We start from the raw sequence: 25012 nt of genomic DNA on the forward strand, positions 1-25012 counted from the left end.
TCCTACACACCTTTAAAAATGGCACACACACGGCCTAGAAGATCTGGGGGCGGTGGTGAAATAATTCATGTGGCACCGGCGTGTGCTTCTTTCGTGCCTGCTTCTCCAAGTGAGCACTGCCTGCTGGCTGAATGGATGGGAACATAAATGGGCAGGACTTCACATGCTACAGGACTGCCAGAATCTTGCTGGTCTTCCCTGTAATTGGTCTGTTTAGCCCTATTTCCCAGGCCCGGCAGCCGTCATCTTCAGTTCAGCTGTGCCTGCTGCATAGAGAGCACACCAGGCTTGCTATCAACTGGTAAAAAAAATATGATATTCTTAACTATTGAGGGTTCTTTCAAAAGAACTGTGCAAACCACACGTATCTAAAAGTCAGTACAGAAAACCACCTTATTTAAGGGATGAGTTTGAGAATGGAACAAGTGATACAGAGCATCAAGTCCAAAGTCACGTGAACACGCCTCCCCTCTTCACTTAGAGAGCACACAGCACGGCTGAGTCTTACCAGGACGGCACTAGTCAGACCGAGCTTAGCCTCTGGCATCTAAAGAGGACAGCATAGCGTTTGTAAGTAGTTTATTTTGAGAAATTCTGGGAAATGACCACAAAAAGTACATCAAAATACTGGGACTAGTTTTTAACAATCTGAAAATTTCGAATTCCAGAACTGCCTGTTTTGAAACTAACTTGCAAACAAGCTAAGATAAAAACAACATGGATGCGCACGGCAACGCTAAGTCAGCTCACTCTTGTCACACCACCTGCAGGACAAGGTAGGTAAGGTTTGTTTTAGTAAAGGGTTTTGTTTTTCTTGTTTTTTGCCTATTAACAACAACAACAACACAGTAACAACAGCCACCTTAGAGCAGAGGACGCATTGGAAAGTCATTCTCGGTGTCAGAGGCCTGCCACCTCCCTGTCCTCACTGCACCCAGTGGAAGGAAGGCGCAGTACTGGGCTGGCCCTGCACCTCTGCTCATCGCCTGCTGGCTCGGGAGTCGCGTTTGTCCCGGGAGGCCCGCTTCCTTGGGGGTGAGCTGCGGGCTGAGTGCAGGCTGCGCTTAGAGGAATGGCTTCTGTGCTTCTTTGAGTTTGTTTCTTTCTGGTCTTGGCTTTGGCCAGGTTCCTTGCTGCCCTCTTTTTGTTCATGGTCTTGCTCTTTATGGGAGGGCAATGTGTTCTTAATGGTGTTAATTAGGAATCTTTTATTTGTACCAGCGAGAGGACACTTCATCCTGTGGAGGACAAGAGGGAGGAACAAACCATCATAACAAGAGCGGTACATTCCCTCCCAACGTGACCCACTATCCAGACCAGTACAAAAAAATTCAGCTCCCAAAGAACCAAGGTTCTGTGTTGGTTTAGCTTTCCTTGCCACGCAGTGCTGGGGCAGGAGGACCGCCATGAATCTGAGGTCAGCCCGAGACACATGACAGTTCAAGTACCAGGTCGAATTGTCAGGGTGCTACATACAGCAGGGCCCTGGGAAGATGGTGCAGTGGCCCTGTGTCTGTGCATTGTTGTGTCACCTCAGGAGACTTCAGACACCACAGCGGCAGAGTCAGCCCTCACACCACAGCCTGGGCACTGTAGAATCGGGGAAAACTGGCTGCATTCTAAGCGGCTAGTAACCAGAACCAGGGAAGCAACCGCAGCTGGAAGTGCATCATTGTGCTCGGAGCTGAGGTTCCTCCGTCCGGCAGAAATGAACAGAGGCACACATAGCTAAGGATGGCTGGCTACTCAGGGACACAGGCCAGTCACAGCAGGGACAGTGTCGGGGCAGAAGCATCGGCTGACTCTGAGGTACGTACAGTATGACAAGCACCAGGGACTGGTGAGTCACAATTATTTTTATGGCAGACAAATGCCTTGGTCCTGAAGACAGGCTGTGTGTGGTGCAGTTCACTGCCCCCTGGCGTAGACAAATCCATCCCCACACCCGCAACTGACTGGCAGTCCATCTGCTTCACAAAAACCCTTCACACTACAGAGGCTAGAAGACTAGAATGACGTCTCTGGAAAGACAGACTGCAAGCCCTTAGTGCAGAGGTGATAGTTATCTTGATGCTATAGCTGATTACAACTCATGTGAATGCTACCACAGCTACCATGATCACCCACGGGAGTGCAGTTTACAGTCTGGTAATCAAACGCCTCAGCATGTGGCCCTCTGAGAAACGATACTCCTTAATTACCTTTTATACGACACTCCTGAAGCTTACTGTGCCCGACACTGTACCTAAAAGTAATGTGAAATAGTGGGTGCATGTGTGCAAATATATGTGTGTGTGTGTGTTTATTCATTTTCAAAATCCAAGTCCCTTCCGTCTGTGGGATATTACATTTGGCCTGTGTGGCAAAGACAAACCAGGCTATCAGTCGGCGCATCTCTGCTATGTGGGAAAATACTGAACAGAAGCAGGTAGGCACACACAGGTCTGCTGAGACCCGTTGACGAAAGATTTCCAGCGCCCAGCACACCCTTTGTCCAGACTATGATCCCATAGGAGTCCACGCAGAGCCAATAAGTGCTGCACCACAGAGCATCATCAGGCAGTAAGAAAAGAGTGGTGGCTTGGCATGGGAGCAGACAGTGTGAGGCTTCAGTCTCTCACCAGAAAGTCGGGTGGGGTGGGGGTGGGAGTAAGGTCTCAGGAAACTTCTCTGGGCCCCATGATCTTGAAGAATAAAGAAAGTATAAAGGTTTGGATCTCTGCTGTCCTAAAATAAATACTGCAAAGGGTGGTATTTCTGTGACAAAGGCACACCCTACCAGCCTCCTCATTGAACTGGGATCACCTCTGTTGTCTATCCACCACCAGTGCATGCCGAACTGCCTGGACTACCTATGGCAAGCAGCAAGTCCAAATGGATCTGGAAAACTGTATGTCTGCATAGAAACTGGGGAAGTGATTTGCTTTCTAGTAATCAACCATTCCCAGCAGTGCTGGGAATGTCCCTGAGGTGTGTGTGAGAAGTCCTGGGTCAACTCCCAGCACTTGCAAGTAGAAAGCAGACAGCATAAAAAGCAGCATCATAATGTAGATGCTCTCCTGTCTCCAGACTGACCCCAACCCCTTTAGGAAAGCACCCAGCATTTACCGTAACATAACCGTGTTAAGAAACTACATGGAGCTGCTGCTCCATGGACCCTTGAACTGCTGGTTCTTCCCCTCAGGCATCAGACTTGGGAAGGACCCTGGGCTGCTGAGAAGCTAAAGTGAATGGGGCCTGGTGGAGGAAGGTCATTGGTTAAAAAAATAAAGAAACTGCTTGGCTCTCATAGGTTAGAACATAGGTGGGTGGAGTAAACAGAACAGAATGCTGGGAGGAAGAGGAAGTGAGCTCAGACGCCATGCTCCCCTCTCCCGGGCAGATGCAGGGCAGCTCCTCTGAGAGACAACGCCATGCTCTCCTCTCCAGAGCAGATGCAATGAAGCTCTGACCCAAGATGGACGTAGGCTAGAATCTTCCCGGTAAGCACACCTTGGGGTGCTACACACATGAATAGAAATGGGCCAAGCAGTGTTTAAAAGAATACAGTTTGTGTGTTGTTATTTCTGGTGTAAAGCTAGCCGTACAGGAGCCGGGCAGGATGAAAAGCAGGCCCGCAGCTCCTACTACAGGGGCCAGAACAAAAATGGCTTTGCAGACAAGGAAGCTAGGCGAGCACAAATGTGTGTTTGCTGACACACATCCAAGGCCATGCACAGCACCAAATGGTCCCTTTCTGTAGAAAATAAAAATGGCGTCCCACCCCCACTTCTCTAGTTCAGCAGCCTCTGGTGCCTGGTCAAGTTCCTAGGATCATTCTTAAGGAATAATCCCAAAGTACGCAATCCCACCCAAGTCCTATTTTAAAAATTTAAAACCATTCTGGGTAAATATAGCCTTTCTATGCACTCTGGAAAACAAACCATGGTTTATAAGTGAGTAGTAACTGACTCTCTGTTCTTTTATGATCTGTGCAGAGAGCCATTCTCTGCTCTCCAGGCAAGACCTGGTGTCTGCACACCCAGCCAGGCTACTTCAGTGCAGAAGTGCTGGCTGCCCCTGACCTAGGTGCAAGGCCATTTGAGAATTTGCCTAGCAAGTAGTTACAATTCTTTTTAATAACTACGATTAGTGTTTTGTCAAATACATGTGTACTTTTAGAATCACCTGGGTGTGTGTTTTGAGTAACAAAGCCCAGATCCACTCCAAAATCCTAACGGTGGGACAAAAAAAACACATCAGCAGTTTTAAAGCTTGCCGGTGAGTCCAAATAAGCAGATAAAGTTGGAAAAACACCAAATTTATTTGACTTGGAAGGTGAAATGCTTGCTATACAAGACTGACAGCATAGATCCCCAGAACCAGGTAAGGGTGGAAGCAGAGAACTGCTTCACACAGCTGTGCCCTGACCTCCACGAGTGGCCCAAACTCAGACACCATATACTCACTCACACGTTAGTAATTTAAAACAGCAAAACCATTATCAAGACTAAAAACCTACCACAAATTTTCTTGGTATCTTCAAATATCTTTCCTATTTATTTTCTTTTTTAGTAATGTGTATGCATGTCTGTGTACCTGCAAAGGTGTGCAGTGTTCACAAAAGCCAGAACAGGGGATCAGAGTGCTTGAAGCTGGAGTTACTGGTGGTTAGGAGCCACTCAGCGTTGGTGCTGGGAATCAAACTGGGATCCTCTGCAAAAGCAGCCATACTTTTAACAGCTGAGCCATCTTCTCACTCCCTCATATGTCTTTAAAAAGGGGCAGGGGGCAAGTCCACATGTGTACACATGCATACAGAGGCCAGGCGACAACCTTAGCTGTCAGTCTTCTGAATGCTGTCCACCTCCTTTCACACAAGGTCTCACTGACTGCAACTCAGCACGTAGACGAAGCTGGCCAGCCAGGAAAGCCTATCTCTACTCCCAGCCCACTACCAAACCCAGCAGCTGTTCCTGGGTTCTGGGGCCTGAACTCAGGTCCTCAAGCTTGCAAGGCAAGGGCCTGTACATCTGAGCTTGTCCATCCCCTAGCCCTGAAGTGTCTTTTAATAGTTGCTTTAGTTTTCATGTGTGTAAGTGCTCTGTCTGTATGTGTGTCTGTGCATCATGTTTGTGCTTGGTGCCCGAGAGACCAGAAGTGTGCACTGGATCCCCTGAACTGGAGGTAGGGTTGTGAGTTAGTGGGAACTGAACCTGGGTCCTCTGGAAAAGCAGTCAGTGCTCCTAACCACTGAGCAATCTCCAACCCCCAACAGTCATTTTAGACAAAGATTCTGGTTGTGGGATATTTTGATAGCATTGTGATGCTCCCAAGACTGCCAATAAAGTTTGCTTTGAATCAGAGGGTGGAGCTAGCTACTAGTTGACCAAAATTAGCCATAGAAGTTTTGGAGGACAAAGAACAGATAGCGACACAGGAAGCAGTAGTGCAAGGCTTAGAGAGAAACACAGTCTTTTTGGATTGAGGAAGAGAGAAATGGAAGGTCACTTCTACACTGCTTCTCCAATCATTCAGGTTCTTACCCCAATATCCAACTCCCTAGTTTTTACTGATAAAGAATAATTAAATAAATGTTTTAGAGCCTAACAAAGTATTATTCGATATGCTTCAAATCTATTAAATCACAGAATTCTTCTTTTCCTTGTAATCCACTTGTTAAAGGCACTGCATCCTTGACCTGTGAAGCAGCACATCTTGGATGCTGTGATCACAGCCTTTAGAGATGGACCAGACCCTGGCTCAGTGTCTGGACTAAGGTGTGTATGTGTATTCTTTTTATTGTAGCTTTTTTGTGAAGAATCACCAATGTGAGGGCTGTGGCTCAGGAAAAGAGAGTGTGCCTAGCATTGTGTAAGGCCACACACAGGCTCTATCCCCAGCACCATAGTCATCAGTCATCACTAATACAGTTGGCTATGGCACAACAGCAGAAAGCGACACAAGCTACAGTTATCCAAAAGGGAACCGCAATTGAGAAAATGCCTCTCCAGGTAGGACTGGCCTGTAGGACATTGTCTTAATGGATGACTGATGTAAAGGGCCCTGCGCACTGTGCCACTCCTGGGCTGGAGGTCCTGGGTTCTATATGAAAGCAGGCCGAGCAAGCCAGTAAGCAGCATCCTCCATGGCCTCTGCATCGGCTCCTGCCCTGATTTCTACAGGACTGTGACCTGAGAGCTGTATGATGAAATAAACCTTTTCCTCTCTAAGTTGCTTTGGATCACAGTGTTTTATCAAAGCAATAGAAACCTAAGATAGTATTCTATCACTTTTCACCTGACAGATTCAGCAGCCACTGAGAGTCTTTGCATGGACACCATCAGATGCTGTCCTGGGAAACCAAACACACAACTTTGTACATGCTAGACAAGCGCTTTAGCACCGTGCTAAGTCCCCAGCCTCCCTCTTAAAATATGGTTTACGATGATGGCATAATCTGTGTACAACTTATCTCTTTTTAAAAGATGTATGCGTATGAGTGTTTGCCTGCACATGTGTATGTGCACCATGTACAAGTCTGGTGCCTATTAGACCAGAAGAGGGTATCAAGTTACCCCTCCCCATAAATGGCATTTCGGATGTTTGTGAGCCACTGTGTGGGTGCTGGGAACCCAGGTCTGGAAGAACAGTGCTCCTAATCACTACTCCTCCTCTCCAGTCCTCAAATTTATCTACTCAAGTGACAAGTTTTCTGGGCTTTGACAAATTCAAGGAATTAGATTTTATCCACAGTCAAAACACAGAACATTCTGTAGGTCCTCCTCTAGCCCTCTATTTCCCAACAACTGGTGATCTATTCTGTGTTCCTAGTTTGGGTCTCTATAAAGCCAAGCAAATAGAAGCACACATTGTTACGTTGTGTGTCTCCTGAGATTCATCCAGGCTGTTTATTTATCTCAACCATTCTGTTTCTCCAAACTCTTGGGCAGTGCGGGTTTAGGGGCACAACCACAATTTGCTCATTCATATGTGAAGTGACAGCCATTTTGATGGTTTCCAGCTTGGGGCTTGTGATAGTCTGAAAGAAAATGGCCCCCCAAAGGAGTGGTTTTGTTGGAGGAAGTGTGTCACTGTGAGGGTGGGCTTTGAGGTCTTTGCTTAAGCTTCTCTCAGTGTGACAGTCAATTGACTTCCTGTTGCCTGTAAGATGTAGGCCTCTCAGCTATTCTCCCAACAGCACCATGTAAGCCTGCATGCTCCCCACCATGATGATAATGGACTGAACCTGTGATATTTCTTACACACTGTCTTAGTCAGTGTTACTATTGCTAAGATAAAATACCATAAGCAAAAGTAAGTTGGGTAGGAAAGGGTTTATTTGGCTTACACTTCCACATAACAATTCCTCATCAAAGGAAGTCAGGACAGGAACTCAAGCAGATGCAGAGTCATGGAAGGGTGCTGCTTACTGGCTTATTCTTCATGACTTGCTCTGCCTGCTTTCTTATAGAACCCAGGACCACTAGCTCAGGAGTGGCACCACCTACAATGGACTGGGCCCTCCTCTATTGATCATTAATTAAGAAAATGCCTTACGGGTTTGCCTACAACCTGTTGCTGTAGAGGAATTTCCCAACTGAGGCTCCCTCCCTCCTCTTTGATGATTCTAGCTTGTGTCAACTTGACATAAAACCAGCCAGCACACAACCTTAAGGGTTTCAACATGTTTTAGGTGATTCAATCATTATACTTTCATATTTTTTTGATCAAATTATTCCATCTTTGACTTCAAACTGGTTCCAGAGACTTCCCAACCTGATATTAGTCTTTGACAGTTTCTTTGCTTTCTGGCATGACAAGATTTTCCAGACCTTACAGTGTTTGTTCCTATGGAGTAAGAGTTTGGCTTGACCTAAAGGGAGGGCGACCTTTGCCTTTAGCTTCTGGAAAGTAATCTACATCATACGTGATAGAAATATCTTTGTTGAGGGTGGAGCTGGCCACACCTTTCAGTCTTAGGAGAGGGCTGGCCATACAAGAAAGATTAACCATGTTGACGTAAGGTGAGAGCTTTAGGTCATGTGATATGGTCAACCTGGAAACTAAAAATCAACCACACAATCAACCAGTCAACCATGAAAACAATCAGTCAAACATGTAATCAATCAATCAATCAACCAACCAACCACACCTACACAATGGGCCACAATAAAAACTTTGAACACCAACATTCATGGCCCTTCCTTGGCTGGCATCACTCAACCCTCTGATGAGGGGAAGGCAGCAGGTTCTAGTTCCAAAGGGGAGAGGCTGAGTGGCTTCCGGTATTGAACCCTCCCAGATCCCCTGCTTCAGGTCTCATATCCTGCTTTACTTTCATCTGTATCCCTTTCCTGTAACAACCTGAAACCACAAGTGTAACAGAGTCCAACAACTCTGTGTTAGTGAACCTCTGAAGCCTGAGGGCATTTTGGTAATCTTGGTATGAGAAATGAAGGCTATTTTAGGGGACTGTGACCTTCAATCCCGCAGTCCGGTTTATTCTGAGCATGGCTTCAAATGTGTAAGCAATGGTCCCTCTAGGGATCCCTGTGTCTTTTTGTGAGAAACAGGACTTTGGTAACAGGCTGGACCAGACCTCACTGCTAATGGTGGGGCAGTCAGTATTTCTAGGGCTTTTCTGTGTTCCAGAACTTAGAAAAAGTGTTATCTGAAAAGTAACGCAGTACAACTTCCTATGATATTTCTAATTCACATTTAGGCTGAGATTCAGTTTTTACTTCTCTGGCTTTGACCTTTAATCTTACCCTACTCTACAATGTTTACAGGAGAATACAGCAATTCCTCTTCACTCTCAACTGACAGACTCAGAAGCCACTGATGTCCATGGTGTTCAGGATATCAGCATTATCATCAACACCACGATGAAGGAAAATAAGTTCTTTTGTCTTCTAGAAATAGTCAAATTTTAGATCACTTGAAATACTTCCTTTTTGTGCGCCTCTGGTCTAAGATACCCACTTAATGGTTTATTCCGGTCTATGTGCTTTATTTTGCTTGATTTTTTAGGAGTTAGGTATTTTTTCTTTATTTTGATTTAATTTATCTCTATATTTGATGAAAATTATGTGCATGGTTCTAAAAGCCAAATTTACAAGACAATGGGCCAGGATGTAGCTCAGTTGGCATAGTACTTGCCTAGTTGGCTTATATAAAACCCTGGGTTAGAGCCCCAGAGACACATGTCTGTAATGTTAAGACATAGGGGGTAGAGACAGTAAAATCAGAATGTTAAAGTCAAGGTGGTGGAGAGAAAGCTCAGGAGTTATGAGTACACACTGTTCTTGTAGAGAATTGTAGAGAAGACCACAGTTTGATTCCCAGCACCCACAAGGCAGCTTACCACAGCCTATAACTGCAGCCCCACGGCTGGCCAAAGGGCACCTGAACACACATATGCATGCACGCACGCACGCACGCACACATACACACACACACACACACAAAATAAATAAATAAACCTTAAAAAAATTTCAAAGTCATTCTTGGCTATACAGGGAGCTTGAGGGCAGCCTAAGATACAAAAGACCCTATCTCAGAAACAAAACAAAACAAAGGGCTGGAGAGATGGCTCAGTGGTTAAGAGCACTGGGTACTTTTACTGGAGTTCTATTCCAACTCTCACACAATCACCCTAACTCCAGTTCCAGGGGATCTGACACCCTCTTCTGGCCTCCCTAGGCATCAGGCATTTATATATGGTACACAGATATACACGAAGGCAAAACACTCACACATATAAAATAAGAAAAACAGGCATATTTAAAAGTAAAAATTAAAAAAATGGAGAGGAGTGCTGTGAAATGCTGTCTTCTGGACATGATCTGGCATCCCAGTCATGAACTCCAAGCAGCTGTGGCCACCGGCACAAGGGCAGGTCAGCCCAAATCCTAGCATAGGTGGGGTAGGTAATCTAGGTACCACACTTCACTGAGGAGCTACAGGAAGCTGACAGCTACTGGAGAAGGGGGAAGCCCCAGGGGATAGCCCCAGCCCATACACATATGGGCAGCACTAACTAGACCTAGTGAGTTATTTAAAAGAGAGAGAGAGAGGTAAGAAGTTGGGAGGGGGCACATGAGGTGGGTTATGGGGGAGTTGGAAAGGGAAAATTAGAGACAGATATGATCATATTTCATTGTATACATGTATGAAAATCTCAAAAAGAAGAAATAATACAAAGGGGGGAACAAAACACGAAACGAGATGTAAAGGAAACTCACACTTCTGTTGTCACCCGTGTTCCAATGTGGTGAGCTGTTACTGTAGAGAGGACCCAGCATCAGCACATTTACAGAGCAGCTACTGGACACCGTACTGAAGGATGCCTAACGGACTAGAATCGGGTCTTACGGTTCAATTCTTCTGCTGCTCATATTATTTTACATTTTATTTATTGTGTGCCCATGTAGAGGTCAGAGGACTACTTGAGGAAATGACTTCTCTCCTTCCACCATGTGGGTCCCTGAGATCAAACTAAGGTTGGCAGGCAAGAAGTCCTTTACCCGCTGAGCCATCACACCCACTCCCTATTATTACATCTGGACAAACTCTAGTCTGCATAGAGACTCCAAGGGTAGATGTTGGTTCTGCTGACTAAACCAATGATGGTCACAGGATTAACACTGCTACCTGGGCCCAGAGGTATCTCCAGATCTTGGGGCGCCTTGTGAACCAGATTGATGCTATAAACCCATCACACATTCTCTAAACATCCCCAGTGCCCACTGTGCTTATCCCCCAAGTATTCTTATCTTACACTGGGATCTCCACAGCACCCAAGACTTTGCAACCTCTATTCACATTCTGGCATCTCCAGTCAAGCCTTACAGGCTGGTATCATCCTTGTGGCAATCCTCCTGCCTCAGCTTCCTGTTTTGTTTTGTTTTTTAAGTTTTAAGAAGGCTTTCTCAAAAACTTACCAGCCCATTGGTCCCATCGTCTCTGCTCTGGTTTTCCCACGCTTGGCCTCCTTTAGCAACTCTTCTATGGCTTTCCTGTTGGGAAAAGGGAAGATTTCTGAAAAGCAGCCACCAACGCAGTTCTGGAAATCATTACTGCATGAACAGAACCTTGCTGGGACCATGATCTAAAAATGACTAATAGTCTTCAATACAAAACGGAAACAGAAACTCCTCTCTCTCTCTCTCCCTGTGTGTGTATGCATGCATGTATGTGTGCGTGTGTATGTGTGTGTTGCTATAGATCAAACCTAGGGCCTCACATGCTAGGCAAGCACTCTACCCTAGAGCTACATCTCCAGCCCTGAAAAAAAAAGTGTTTTATGGGGAATAGTGGTGGGGACAAACTGGAAATTGCAATAAAAATTATTAAATCATATATCCTTAATAAAGAAATCTGTCTTGTCTCAATTTGAAAAATAACCAAAAGATGTGAATTGCCAGATGAATGTGTGTGTGCATTCGAAATTTTCATACTACTAAAAAAACGACAATCTGAGGCTATAGTGCAGAGCCAGAGCACCTGCCTAACATGCATAAAGTGCCAAGTGCTAGATTTGATCCCGAGCACTGTTCTTACACACGCGCGCACGTGCGCGCACACACACACACACAACTGTCAAGCCAGGTGTGGTGGAAGGTGGCTGTGAGTTTGGGGCCAGCCCAGCTACAATGAAACTGTGTCTCAGAAAACTAAAACAACCACGAAACTAAACAAGCTGTAATGTCAGTTGAGCCAAGAATGGCAATCATTTCTGTGCATCATTAGCGAGAGTGTACTCTTCTCCACGCATGAAGAAAAAAGTTGAGGGGGGCTGGGCATGGTGGCATACATCTTTAATCTCAGCACCAGCTGGTATACATGGGGAGTTCTACATTGGCCTGCACTCACTTTAACCTCAGGAGCAATACTACTATGTCTGCTATGATGGCAGCCTGGCCTCTTCACTAAAGAGAAGACTGCTGTGTCATAATCATCTAACACCCAAAGTCAAATCAATTCATTTTGAGATAACTTGGTCTGTTTTTCTTTTAAAAAATTTGAACATTGATCTGTGTGTGTGATAGTACCCCAGTAATGATCAGAGGACAACTTGTGGGAGTTGGTTCTCTCCTCCCACCATGTGGGTTCTGGGGATCCAACTCAGAGCAGGTTTGGTAGGCCTTCCTCACTGAGCCATCTCACCGGCCCCTCCCCATTCCTTGAGTTAGAATGATGTCAGTTTATGCAGTAGTAAGTATTTAAGGCAACTAACACGAAGAACCAAAAAATAAAGAACAAAGGAAAAAGAGAATTTACAAGAACTCAAGTTGGAATAGCTGTATCTCAAATAGCTCAGAACTACGTTAGGTGACCTGCAGACATCCAGAGCTGAGGGACAGCAAGAACACAGGTACACACACAGCACTTTCCCTTCTTGTTCCTTTGATCGGCTAACTAGAAAGTAAAGGATATGTCACAGGGCGGATGGAAAAACAGGTTCAGATAAAGGATGTGTTCAAACAAGCAAGGCTTAGTGACAAAACACAGGCGTCTTAGGGAAGTGGCAGAAACTGAATCACTCACGCACACTGTGAGGAGCGTGCTGCGAGAGGAGTTTCGCTGTAGCCATCTGCCTTTCTTCCCAGGTGAAGAGGAAGTGGACAATCGCTACATCTTCCAAAAGGGCTGGACAGGGGGAGGGGAACTGGGTGTTCTGGCTCATGCCTGGAATCCCAGCACAATTCTAAGGCAAGTATTAGACTGCCTGTCTTGAACAAACACAAAACCATGAGCAGATGATTGGATTTCCAGACGACAGCTGCAAACAGCTGCCCACAGCTACTGACAAGCCAACAGCAAGAGGTTGTTTAGTGACAAGGTTGTGTGGATCTGTAGAAACAAGACAGAGTATGGGTTCTTCATGATTTACTGTCTAAAAACAGATGAAGAAATTCAGGATATTTGAACTTAATTTCAGAAAACCATTCAATTATCTGGGGGTCCCCTGTTAGCAGCCAAGGAGGAAAGTTTACATGGAGGAGGTTTGGAAGATGGGGGGGGGGGCTCAACTGGAACACTGAGGTGATTTGTAAAGTGAAAAGAATTTTCAGAGATACAAGATGAAGGTCTGGGCACGGTGATATGTGCCTGAGGCCCCAGCATTCAGGAGACTGAGAAAGGAAGTTCCATTCCATGAGTGTGAGACCAGCTTGGGAAACATAACAAAACTCTGCCTTAAAAACACCTTTAATTCCAGTATTAGGTAGGCAGAGGCAGGCGAATCTCTTTGAGTTTGAGGCTAGCCTGGTCAACAGAGCAAGTTCCAGGACACACAGGGCTACACAGAGAAACCTTGTCTCAAGAAACCAAAACCAAACTAACCAAACAAACAAACAAACAAACAAAAAACCCCACAGGAACAAATGAATAAAGCGCACACCTGTAATCTCAGAATTTGAGAGGTAGAGGCAGAAGGATCAGGCGTTCAAGGCCATCTTCTGCTATGAGGACATATATGAGACCCCAACTCATAATCCCCTAAAATGACCAAAAAATGGAGGCACAAAATAATTTCTGTAAGTTGTTTTACATTTAGTCATTAGTTGGTAAATACTACAGATTCCAAGGTAAGCCAGGCCTTTCCCTGCAAAGGCTATCAGGGGGTACTGCAAAGGGAGACGGACACACGAGCTCTACGGCTGAATGCAGTGCACATGGAGGAATGTAGTGTGAATGTAGGAAAAGGAGGCAAGAGGACCAGGAGCTCACTTTGTAGGCTCTCCCTGTAGCCCTTGCTGCCCTGAGGACCAGAAGCTCACTTTGTAGGCTCTCCCTGTAGCCCTTGCTGCCCTGAGCTCCTTTTGTAAAGCAGGCTGTCCTCAAACTCAGAGATCCCCCTGCCTCTGGCTCCTGAGTGCTGGGATAATAGGTATATATGCCACTGTGGCATACTTAGTTTTGAAAATACTTGTGTCATGAATTTGAATGGCATACTATTGAAACCCTTTCATTTCATGTCCACATGGCCCAAAGAGAAAGAAGAAAAGTACCATTTAATCAATGCAGAAAAACCAAACAGAAATGGAGAGAGGGCTGCTTTGTGTAATGATGATAATTGTCTCAGCTGCCTCACAAGGTGATGAAGACGTGGGTATTTCATTTGGATCAAACTGGTCTGGATTTCACAGGAAATATGAAGGCCAAGACGTGGGTATTTCATTTGGATCAAACTGGTCCGGATTTCACAGGAAATATGAAGGCCAATTTTTTTACCTTCCTCGGGTCAGGGGACTCAACTCTTACAGCTGAGCTCTCCCTGAGCCTGGTGTGTGTGTGTGTGTATATATATACATATATATATATATATATATATATATATATATATATATATATATATATGTACATATACAGTAGATTCTCAGTTTGATATGAGCTATTTGAATTGGGACATGGTAAAATACAAAATTCACAAGAACTAAAATACCACAGGAAAAACCTGACTGGAGAATGGGGGCAGGACCCAAAAAGACACTTCCCTAAGAAAACACGAGAGCTAGGAAGACAGCTCAGCTGGGAGAGTGTTTGCCAGCAAATACGAGGACTGGAGTTTGGATCCCAGCACTATGTGAACAGCTAGGCTGCTTGTGCTGTTTGGGGCAGGTTATGCAACCTTTAGGGGTTGCAGCTTGCTGGAGGAAGTATATCACTGAAGGCCCTACTTCTTATTCTCTCTCCCCAATCCCCGCTTTCTGTGATCTCTCATCTTTCTGAGTGATGTGGGAGGTGATGTATACTGTGAATATGTTTTATTGCCATTGGTTAATAAAAAAGCTGCTTTCAGCCAAAGACTTAACAGAGTAAAGCCAGTCTGAAAGAGATACATAGAGAGAGTAGGTAGAGTCAGTGAGAAGCCATGTAGCCACCACCAGGGACAGACACCTCTGCTGGAGCCCGCTGAAACTTTGCTGGTAGGCCACAACCTTGTGGTGATACACAAATTAATAGAAATGGGTTAGTTTAGGATATAACCGCTAGCTAGCAATACACTTAAGCTATTGGCCAAGCAGTGTTTTAATTAATATAGTTTCTGAATAAATATATATTTCTGGTCTGGGCATCCAGGAACAAACGAGTAGCCTCCACCCACACCTGGGTCTGCCACCATACCTTTTTCACCATTACAGACATTTAACCTTCTTGAACAGGAGCCAAAATAAATTCTTTTTTTAAAAAATATTTATTTATTTATTATGTATACAATATTCTTTCTGCGTTATGCCTGAAGGCCAGAAGAGGGCACCAGACCTCATTACAGATAGTTGTGAGCCACCACATGGTTGCTGGGAATTGAACTCAGGACCTTTGGAAGAGCAGGCAATGCTCTTAACCTCTAAGCCATCTCGCCAGCCCCAAAATAAATTCTTGTTAATTTATTTTCGTCATGGTGGTTTATCACAGTACCAGAAAAGTAACCAATACATTCATGCTGAGAAGGTAGCTCTACCCGCATGCTCAGTACAGAATTTTTCACAATAGCTAAATTTTGAATGTAATTTGTGCTCATCTAGTGCAAACAGGGACAAGGAAAACTATGTGTGTGCGACACAGGTACCCACACAAGAATTCTCAGTTTTAAAAGAAGAAGGCATACTGCTATTTGTGACAACACAGGGAAGACGCTGACGAGGAAAATGGGCAGGGCAGCCAGGAGCAAATATTCTGTCATCTTATTTACACTGGAAGCTAAAAATTAAATTCAGAAGCAGACAGCAAAGTGGTACTAACCAGGGCTGGGGGATGGATGGAGGGAGAGGAGTCTGGGAGATGGCACAGAGAAAGAGTTCAACTGAATCCTTGATCTCAAGAGTTCTCATCATAGAAAAAAATCACGTGAAGTAACGTGCAGCTAATTAGCTTGACTGCATCATCCCACAACTTCCTAACGCTGCGACCCTTTAACACAGTTCTTCACACTGTGGTGACCCCAACCATAAAATTATTTTCACTGCTACTTTATAACTGTAATTTTTCTACTGTTATGAACTGTAATGTAGATATCTGTGTTTTCCAATGGCCTTAGGTGACCCCTGTGAAACAGTCGTGGTCCACAGCTTGAGAACTACCACTTTAAAGCATGGCACACAAAATGTTTTATAATTTTTTATCTTAATAAATTATTTTATATTTTATTTATTTAAATAAAATAAATGTATTTCATTTATTTATTATTTTAAAATAAATAGAAATATTGTATCTGTAGCAGAATAGTGGACAGTAGGCGACATGGAAGTAGCAGCAAAGCAGACAGTGAAAACATGGGCCAGAGGTGGACAACCACGGCTCCTGGCTGAGCAATTGACACAGTGGCTATGTATGGCAGCAACACAACCGCATCACTGATTCTGGTGACTACAGATGCAGAATGAGGCCAAACTAGAGTTCTTTCTTCCATGGTAAAGTATTTTGATCATCTGGGGCTGTCCAAAAGTCTTAGTAAGAACACAGAGGATCACCCTTTTCCTGGCAAGTGAGAGACCCACCTCAGAGAATGGGTCTCTGCTTTGGTTTAGCTCACTATACAGAAATGGAAGCCTCATTAGACATACAGACACTCCCCAAACTCCATTTCCTAGAGAAGCTGCTAATGAAGTGCAAGCATAAAGCATCAGCTAACTTTTGACAGTCCAGGAGCCCAGCACAGCTATGCAGCCTCGGCTGCCTGCAGCACTGTGTCCACTGTCACAGCAGGTCCTGCTGCTCTTAGGTCCATGGGAAGTGGCACAGATGGTGACAGCAGGGAGTAAGGCACAGCCAGTTGGTGAAGCAGAAAGAGAAAAGGAAGAGAATCAGGTCCCAGCACACCCCTACAGGGGTACCACACCCCAGTTTCCACTAAGCTCCATGTCTTAAAGGTTTTTACACCTCCCAAAAGCATCAAGCTGGGAATTAACCCTTCAACAGGTGGATCTTTGGGGGGGCATCTAAGATCCAAACCATGCTGTATATATATTAAGTCATGTGTACCTCCAGGACCATGAACTACAATGGCAAGAGAAGCAAGGCTGGTACTACTGAGAATTTCTTTCCTTTCTGTCTCCCCACCCCACCCCCAATACAAGGTCTCATTATGTAGCTCCAGCTGTCCCAGAACTCACTCTGTAGACCAGGCTGGCCTTGAACTTACAGAGATCTGTCTGCCTCTGCCTCCCTAGGGCTGGGTTAAAGGTGTATGCCACTATGCCGGGCTAGTAATGTTTTCTTAGTATAAAACATTCTTTTCATTCAAGGATACAGATCAAAATGTAAGGGGCCACACAGTTTTGGATCCATTCTATCTTGATTAAAGGTTTGAAAGTTCTCAAGAACAAATAACAGGATGTTTGTCCAAAGGCTACTGAACAACAGGATGTTTGACTCAGGGCATGGTTACCAGGTGTTTTGAGATGTTAGGAGGTAATTACACTTGTTTGTGTTTTGTATCATGGAAGTCTTGTGCCCTCCCCTTTTGACTGGGGTACATAAGGACGGCGAGTAATAAACTTGGGGCTTCTGTCACAGTAGTCACTGGAAGTCCCTTGATATCTTCTGTCTCTTGTCTATTTCTTCCCTCAATCCACACTCCTCAGGAATGAATAGACAAGTCAGCTAATCCCTACATCAAAACACCATGATGGTGTTTCCTACGTCATAAACTGCATGAGCATAGGACCCCACTGACAGTAATATTACATTTGACATATGAAGGTACCCACTTTGTCTTAAGCAATTTTTCTTTGGATACTGACCTGGGGATGTGATACAAAAATAATAGCAACAGTACCTATGTACTATCTACCAAGTGTCCATGCCTAACCCTCAGCTCCTCTGTGCCAATCAGTAGAGGAGGAAATAAGAAGAAACAGAGGAGGTTGCAAAACTTACCTAATGTCACAATAGCCAGTAAGCAATGGTACTGTGTGTGATATAAATCCAGGTGGGCCAACTCTAGGACCCAGGGAATTAACGCTTTTCTAACAGCTCTTCTGCAAGGTATGGAAAATGTCTAGAACTTAGCCTAAGCTACATAAAGGGATGCTCTTGTGTGTGTGTGTGCGCGCGTGTGCGTGTGTGTATGTACAAGCATGAGTGTATAACTTAACCGCCTAAAGTGAAATATGGCAGGGGCTGTATTTATGACACGAACTGCTTAGTGAAGATAGAGCACTGCGTCCTTTACCCAGACTGTATTCTCAGCTCACTGCAGCTCCTCACTTGCAGGTGACTGTTCAGAGTGGGCTGGTACCACACAGATGACTTCTACAGCTAATAGTTTATGTGGGCTGGTTCTCACTACCTCAGCTCTTAAAAGAAACATCTCTCAGTTTATAGGCCACCTGCTTCACCACAGGTACGCTGACCTCATTTTCAAAGTAGAAGGATTCTTACAAATATTTATTCCTAAACCTTGATATAGAAAATATCATTAATTTTCACCTCATATTACAAGACCTGAGCAAGCATGCCATGGTATATATGAAGAAAAAACGTCTCTTACTGAAAATAACTGTGAGGTGGTGTGGGGGCTGCTTAGGAAACAATAAACTCAAAAATGGAAAAGCTCATGGACTATGAAATCCCCAGGGCAGCACATCTGTTTGATAGGCCAACCATTAGGTTGAAAAATGTATGTATATGCCTTATTAAAATACTAGTTGGGAGAAATAAACCCAAAAAGAGAAGGAGGTCAAAATGATTATTGGACTTCTTATTCAATAAAAATATGTGTTTGCTCTTCGAGAAGACAGATGAAAAAATAGTGCAGATAGGAAAAAGGATTTATAGTCTTGAAAAATGAATATGGAAGGGAGCCAATATCCTGCCCCCCCCCCCCGCAAAGCTAATAGCTAATATGGCAGCTGCCTGAACCAAGAGGAAGATAGGAAATGTGACTAACGACTGAAAAGCACAGACACAAAATAAAATGCCAGCTCTTACCAAACAGCAGCTCAAAATGCAAACAGGAGAAAGGTACAGAAACTGTGACAAAAAGAGCACCACGGTGGACAGTCTCTATGAGTTTCTACTCCAGCTCCCTTGAACTTGGGCAGAGGTTTGGCGCACTCCCTTGATAAATGAACCAGACATAAGAAAACCACCCCACCAATCACTCTCCTGACCCTAAAGCAGTTCTGTTCTCCAGAGAGGCCCGACAGACTGTCCTAACTGCTGCAGAGCTCTCGGCCTTGAAGATGGAAATCAGTGCTGGTCTGGTCAGCCGGGGGAGGTGTCTTCCTCAGTGTGTCAAGGATGTGGCTGGCCTACACCAGAAGACAAGTTGTCCACCCCACAGGCCTCGGTCACTGATTCACCCAATGACTGTAAATTATACCCAGAGCTAAAAAGTCCAGGAATGAAAACCAATGAAAATAAGAGAAATATTTAGAACTACAGGCTCCTTTAAAAGTGTTTTCATGATTTAACACGTGTAGAAACTAATTAGTCCCTTGAATCTGAGTTTTAAAGGGAAATTGTATACCTATCATTAACTGAACTGAGGAGTTTTTTTTTTTTTTAACTAAAATGTAAAACATTTGTACATCTCAAGTTTGAGCCGGGATTGCACAATGGTTAGAGCACTGGCGACACTTACAGAGGATCTAGGTTTGGTTCCCAGCATCCACGTGGCAGTTCACACCCACGTGTGACCAACATGCCCTTCTGGCCTCCACAGGAACCAGGCACGCATGTGGTATACTTATATATATGCTGGTAACACTCATCCACACAATAAACAACAAACTAATGTTTAAAAACAAGCCTAGCTAAACACCATGAGAAGAGAGGAGGAAAAGTCCATTCTCTATACCCTTTACTCAGGATTAAATATCTGGCTAGGCCTAAGAGTACAGAGCACAGCGCGGCTCAGGAGGAAGTAGACGACAAAGAGACACAGAAACCGAGCATGTAGCCCACACCAAGGCAAGGGTGCCTTGTTCTGCCACATGGACTGCCAGGAAGGACCTGGTCTCCTCCTGACCACCAGACACTTCTATCATCCATATTTTAGGTGTCAAACACTGCTTTGGGAGATTATGTATGATTATCTCCTCTACAAAAGCAGCAGAGATCAACAAAACAGAACACACGCACTCGCACACACACACACACACACAGACAATCATTTGTACACCAAGAATTAAGTACAAACTCCTACGCTACAAATAATTTACTAAAACAACTCAGCAAATTCTTGACTCTTTAAGTTCTGCATTGTCAGGTTTCAAGTCTTATTCAGGTATTAACTCAAATAGAATGAACTTAAGTAGGGAAAGGCAATTCAAAATCCCCTCCCCAATTAAGAAAACATCCTACTTAATATACATACCAGGGCTTGGAGAGAGAACTCCATTCCTATAATATAGTAGGTTAATAGAATCCAGAGAGTAAACACACACACAGGGTGGGGTGGGGAGGGCATCTAACGGAGAGCAGTGGCCCTCCGAAGATGATGTTTTAAAAAAGCTCAAAGTACTGGATTGGGGTGGTTCACTGAACAAGTAGGACAGGACTGTATGACTAGAAAGAAAAGTGTACAAACATTTACCTTCAAATCGAGGGATGCTGTGGGTTCTGATGCAACGCAAACATGCTCTCGTGCACACTTAGCTCAACGGCAGGGCTAGTGGCTCACACCTACAACCCCAGCACCTGAGTGACAGCTTCAAGTCTGTGCGTGAGACCCTTTCTTTAATTAAAGCATAAACCCTAGAAAGGATACAGAGATAAATAAAAGGAAGGAACTAGCTAACGTGAACAAGCCCAAGGCAGAAGATTCCATTAGAGGTTGTGTCAGCCTTTATGCTTCTGTCCCATCACACATCAGCTGCTAAATGAAGAGCCCACCAAAGTCACGCACTCAGTGTTTTTGGCATCAGAAAGCAGCAGGTAAGAACCAAGACCTAGCATACTCTAAGGCAGAACTACATTATTCAGAGATATCCTGTCTTACAGGATATCACAAGGCCTCAACACATCTTCTAGCCCTTCATTAATTCCAAGCTTTAAATAGCTGTACACCCTAGAACCATCTTCTCTACTCCTGAAACACAAACTGTCCTTAAGAGAGAAAGCAGCTGTAGCTGAACTGGATGGAGCCATGCTAGCACAGAGTCTAGGATGGAATTAAAAATAGAACAGGTGCACAACTGAGACCAAGGGGAACTTCTAAGTGGAAGAGTACACTGTCCATTCTGATGGTGCACCGGGGCTTCATCCAGTCATAAACTTTATACTTGCTGACCATTTTCACTGCAGATGCTGGGCCATGTAGCAAACTTCTGTTTGTCCCTATACACATTGTGTTTCAAGGCTCCAAATCTAAGTATTTATAGTTCTCTGTTTAATATAATTTATAATGAAAAAGCCCCAGATGAACTAAAACACTCTGGTAAAGACCCATTAAGTAAAATCGTATGTGTTTTTAAAAATGCAAGGAGAAATTACTTGCATGTCAGCATTAGAAGTCAGCTAGCTTAACTTGTCATACAAAGCCAAGGACATTATGGTTTAGAGACATTAACTTTCCTAAGACTAAATAATTATCTGACTTGGGGTGGTATTTTGATGTGGATTCCCCCTGTATGCTGTGAATACCACTGGTGAATAAAGAAACTGCCTTGGCCTGTTGATAGGGCAGAGTAGAACCAGGTGGGGAAAACTATACTGAATGCTGGGAGGAAGAAGGCGGAGTGAGGAGAAACCATGTAGCCCCACTGGAGACAGCCACCAGGACTTTACTTGGTAAGTCACAGCCTTGTGGTGAAACACAGATTAATGGAGATGGGTTAATTTAAGATATGAGTTAGCCAGAAATACGCTTAAGCTATTGGCCAACCAGTATTACAAATAATATGGTTTCTATGTGATTATTTCAGTGCTGAGAATCTGGGAACAAACAAGAGGCCTCTCCTACAATAGTACTTAATCCAAAATTATCAACAGTATACCTCCCACCACCAAGCAAGGATGGCCTGCCAGTCACTCTAGGGGGAAGACAAGAAAGGCTAACCTAATGTGATATTTTAGCACAAGGACTGGAATTAACTGCCCCAGTGTTGTGCCATGGCCATTGTGGGACACTACAAAACACAACCTGCACAGCCAAATTTCTTGTCCAAAAAATTCATACTGAATAGAATTACCCAGTAACTGACCCTAACACACTCCTGACGCTTTGAGACGAGGTTTCTATTAGTCTTGAACTGAGGACATACTGGAATTGCCTAAGAAAAGGAGACTAGCCATGATACTGGTGAGACAATGAGTCCAGTTTGGAGATTTGGTAGCTTTTGTGGCATTCAAGAGCACAGAGCTATGGGGTCTGTTAAATGGGGACATTCTCATAAGCCTCTTAGAACTTCTATGGGGACTAAATATAATCATATAGTTATGGAACAATAAGGCATTGAATAAATATAAGGTGCTATTTTAAGATTTTTCAAAGTAGATGGTTGTACCTTTGTAAAGAAAAGCACACAAATATTACCTAATACCCATCACAAACACAGTGATTACAGCATGTCACTTCACAGATTCCCAGAAGAACCCTTGACCTTGTCGTTGCCCCCCCTTTTAGTGATGAGTCAACTAAGGCCTTGGGGTGGTGGTACTGATATTTCCTAAGTCAACATAGGGGCAAAGATGACTCTAAGCTCAAGTCTCTGACCTTGTACATACAAAAATTTCTTAGTTTTACTCATCCATAAAGATAATTTCCATATTTTTGAAGCTGTTCAAGAAGTGTTTTGGAAAAATGTAAGTGAAAAAGTTAAAATGAATTTATTTAAGATGATGCCCATGAAGTTTAATAAGCTGAAAAATTCTATTTTCACAAACCAAGTCCTACTAGTAAAGCCTTTTGTAGGCTCTGAAGCAGACTCTAAGTCATGGTTAACACTTGCTAGTTGTATAACTTAAGTCAGGCTCCTTAACTTTTACAGACCTCAGTTTCCTTTCCTACAGGTGGGAAGCTACCAACTCGGAAAGGAGGGTGGAGCTGGTTCCCCCACTTGAGCTGGTCTCACTTTACAGTAGAGCTGTGTGGAGGTAGGCCATCTGCTTTTGGCTAGAAATAAGCCTCGTTGGCGTTCTCAAGTCTTAGCTTGCTGGGAAGCACACAGCTCAGATAGTCAACCCATTAGAACCAGCCAACAGGAAAGAAACCTGCTTTTGCCTGCCTCAAGTCTGGGCAGCAGACAGTGACACACCCATAGGCTGACAGTTCCTAATCATAAGCCTCTAAAGCCCCCATTCACCAGCATTTAAGAACAAAGTATAACCTTCACATGCAGACAGGAGCAAAATTGAAACATCAAGCCTGAAAGCTTAGATCACAGAATCTGATACAGAACATAGATCCAATTCATTCACTCTGACAAAGAAAATGATGGCCACACTCCACACCTCATCTTTGAAATGCAGTGATAATTGAAACTTCTCTCTCCAATTTCATAGATAAATCATTTTTTGAAGAAAAATTCTACTAGGTATTTTTAGCACCAAGATTTACGCTTAAGTATGCAGAACAGTAAGCAAGCCAGGATCTGAAACCACTTTAAATGAGGAATCTCAGTGATGCATGATCCTTGAACTCTGAGTTCCAATTACAACTTATTCTGGGATCCCAGTTGGTTAGAAACCAACACTTATGCAATGCTGCTCCCAGAAGACACAGGTTATTAAATGAAATTGCAGTGCAGGGCATGAAATACCTCCCTATGAGTTATTGGTGAGGCAGGCCCCAGAAGTCTCGAAAACAACACAAACTATTACCATTGCCCTTGGCTACCCTCCATAATAACTATGTGGTAAGACCCTATTTGACTGCAGGGCTAGAAAAATCAACCTCAGACCAACCAAGAAACCTTCCTGCTAGTTGGAAGTGTTGGAAGGTGCTATGCAGGTTGCTGGGGAAGAAGACGTCAGAGACCTTACCCAGCACTGGACCCGCATGCAACAATACCATCCTGCCTAGGCAAGATGCGCCTACTGGTGCAGTAGCTGCAGCACTGTGAGAGGGGTCACTACCATTTTCTGATTGGATTTGAGGTCTGTTCCACAAGAGGAAATTTTGTACCTGGTACTATCATCCTGATCAAGAGCCTACAGCTGGGGAGAACCTGCTAGTATTGTTACTTCACTAAATAATAATGTTGTCACATTGCTTCTTAATACTTATGCTTCTAGCTATAGACCTGGGCTGCTCTCATACTTGTAGGAGAGGCTTCTCATGTGCAGTGGGCAGCAATCAATGCAGACACATTAATTGATCAACACACTAACAGACTGGGCGCTCAGCCCTAAATGGAAAATCTTTACCTTCACCACCCCAGTTTCCTGCCCAGGCTCAGGGACTATCTTGAAAAGGGAGGCAGGAAGGATACAGGAGCCAGAGCAAGGGGCGCAGTGCAGTGAAATGTTGCTTCTGGGCATGCCATGGCTATTCCTTTCGTGAACTCATAGCAGTTGTGCTTACTCATGCAAAATCAAGCCAGTCAAGATTCTGGCATAGCTGGGAATGGGTGCTTGCCAGGCCTCGTCTCAGTGTGGAACAATTGGCATTTAATAGCTGCTGGGGGAGGGAGAGGCATTCTTTTGTGAGGGTGTCCCCAGTGGTAGGCTGCTGCTCATGCTCCAGTGGATGGACCCACACTCATGCACCAATGAGATAAACTTAGTGGGTTATTTAAAAAACAAAACATGAAGTTGGAAGGGGAACATGTTAGGGGAAACATGGGGAGGACAAGGGCATGTAAATTCCATGACATACATATATGAAATTCTCAAGAATAAAGAAAATTATAATTAAATAAATTAGTATCTATTGACTAAATGTCCATGTGGATGCTAGTGAGGGCTACAAGAGCCTGTTCTTATTGTGAAGCAAATGTGCCAAGATGGCACAACAGACACCCATCACAGAGTACCCCACTGGATTCTTGCTTGTCTTTTGTAAGGTTCAAGACTGCATCTAAAAGATGGAATTTCTAAAATTCCATACTACAAAGCAAGGACAAACTAATACTTG

At 44.1% G+C, this 25012-nt stretch overlaps 1 protein-coding gene across 1 annotated transcript in view; it reads right to left on the reverse strand.

The window, feature by feature from the left end:
• Window positions 1-564: 564 nt before the first annotated feature.
• Window positions 565-25012, reverse strand: part of LOC130870682 (protein POLR1D-like) — a 36056-nt gene continuing 11608 nt past the window's right edge. Inside the window, exons 2-3 of the mRNA XM_057763409.1 lie at window positions 10926-11000; window positions 565-1238 (exon numbers count right to left, since the gene is read on the reverse strand). Coding sequence (XP_057619392.1) covers window positions 980-1238; window positions 10926-11000 — 334 coding nt within the window. The 3' untranslated portion in view covers window positions 565-979. The remainder of the gene's footprint in view (window positions 1239-10925; window positions 11001-25012) is intronic.

The sequence above is a fragment of the Chionomys nivalis genome, chromosome 3 (genome assembly GCF_950005125.1).
Source record: "Chionomys nivalis chromosome 3, mChiNiv1.1, whole genome shotgun sequence".
NCBI classification, from domain to species: domain Eukaryota; kingdom Metazoa; phylum Chordata; class Mammalia; order Rodentia; family Cricetidae; genus Chionomys; species Chionomys nivalis.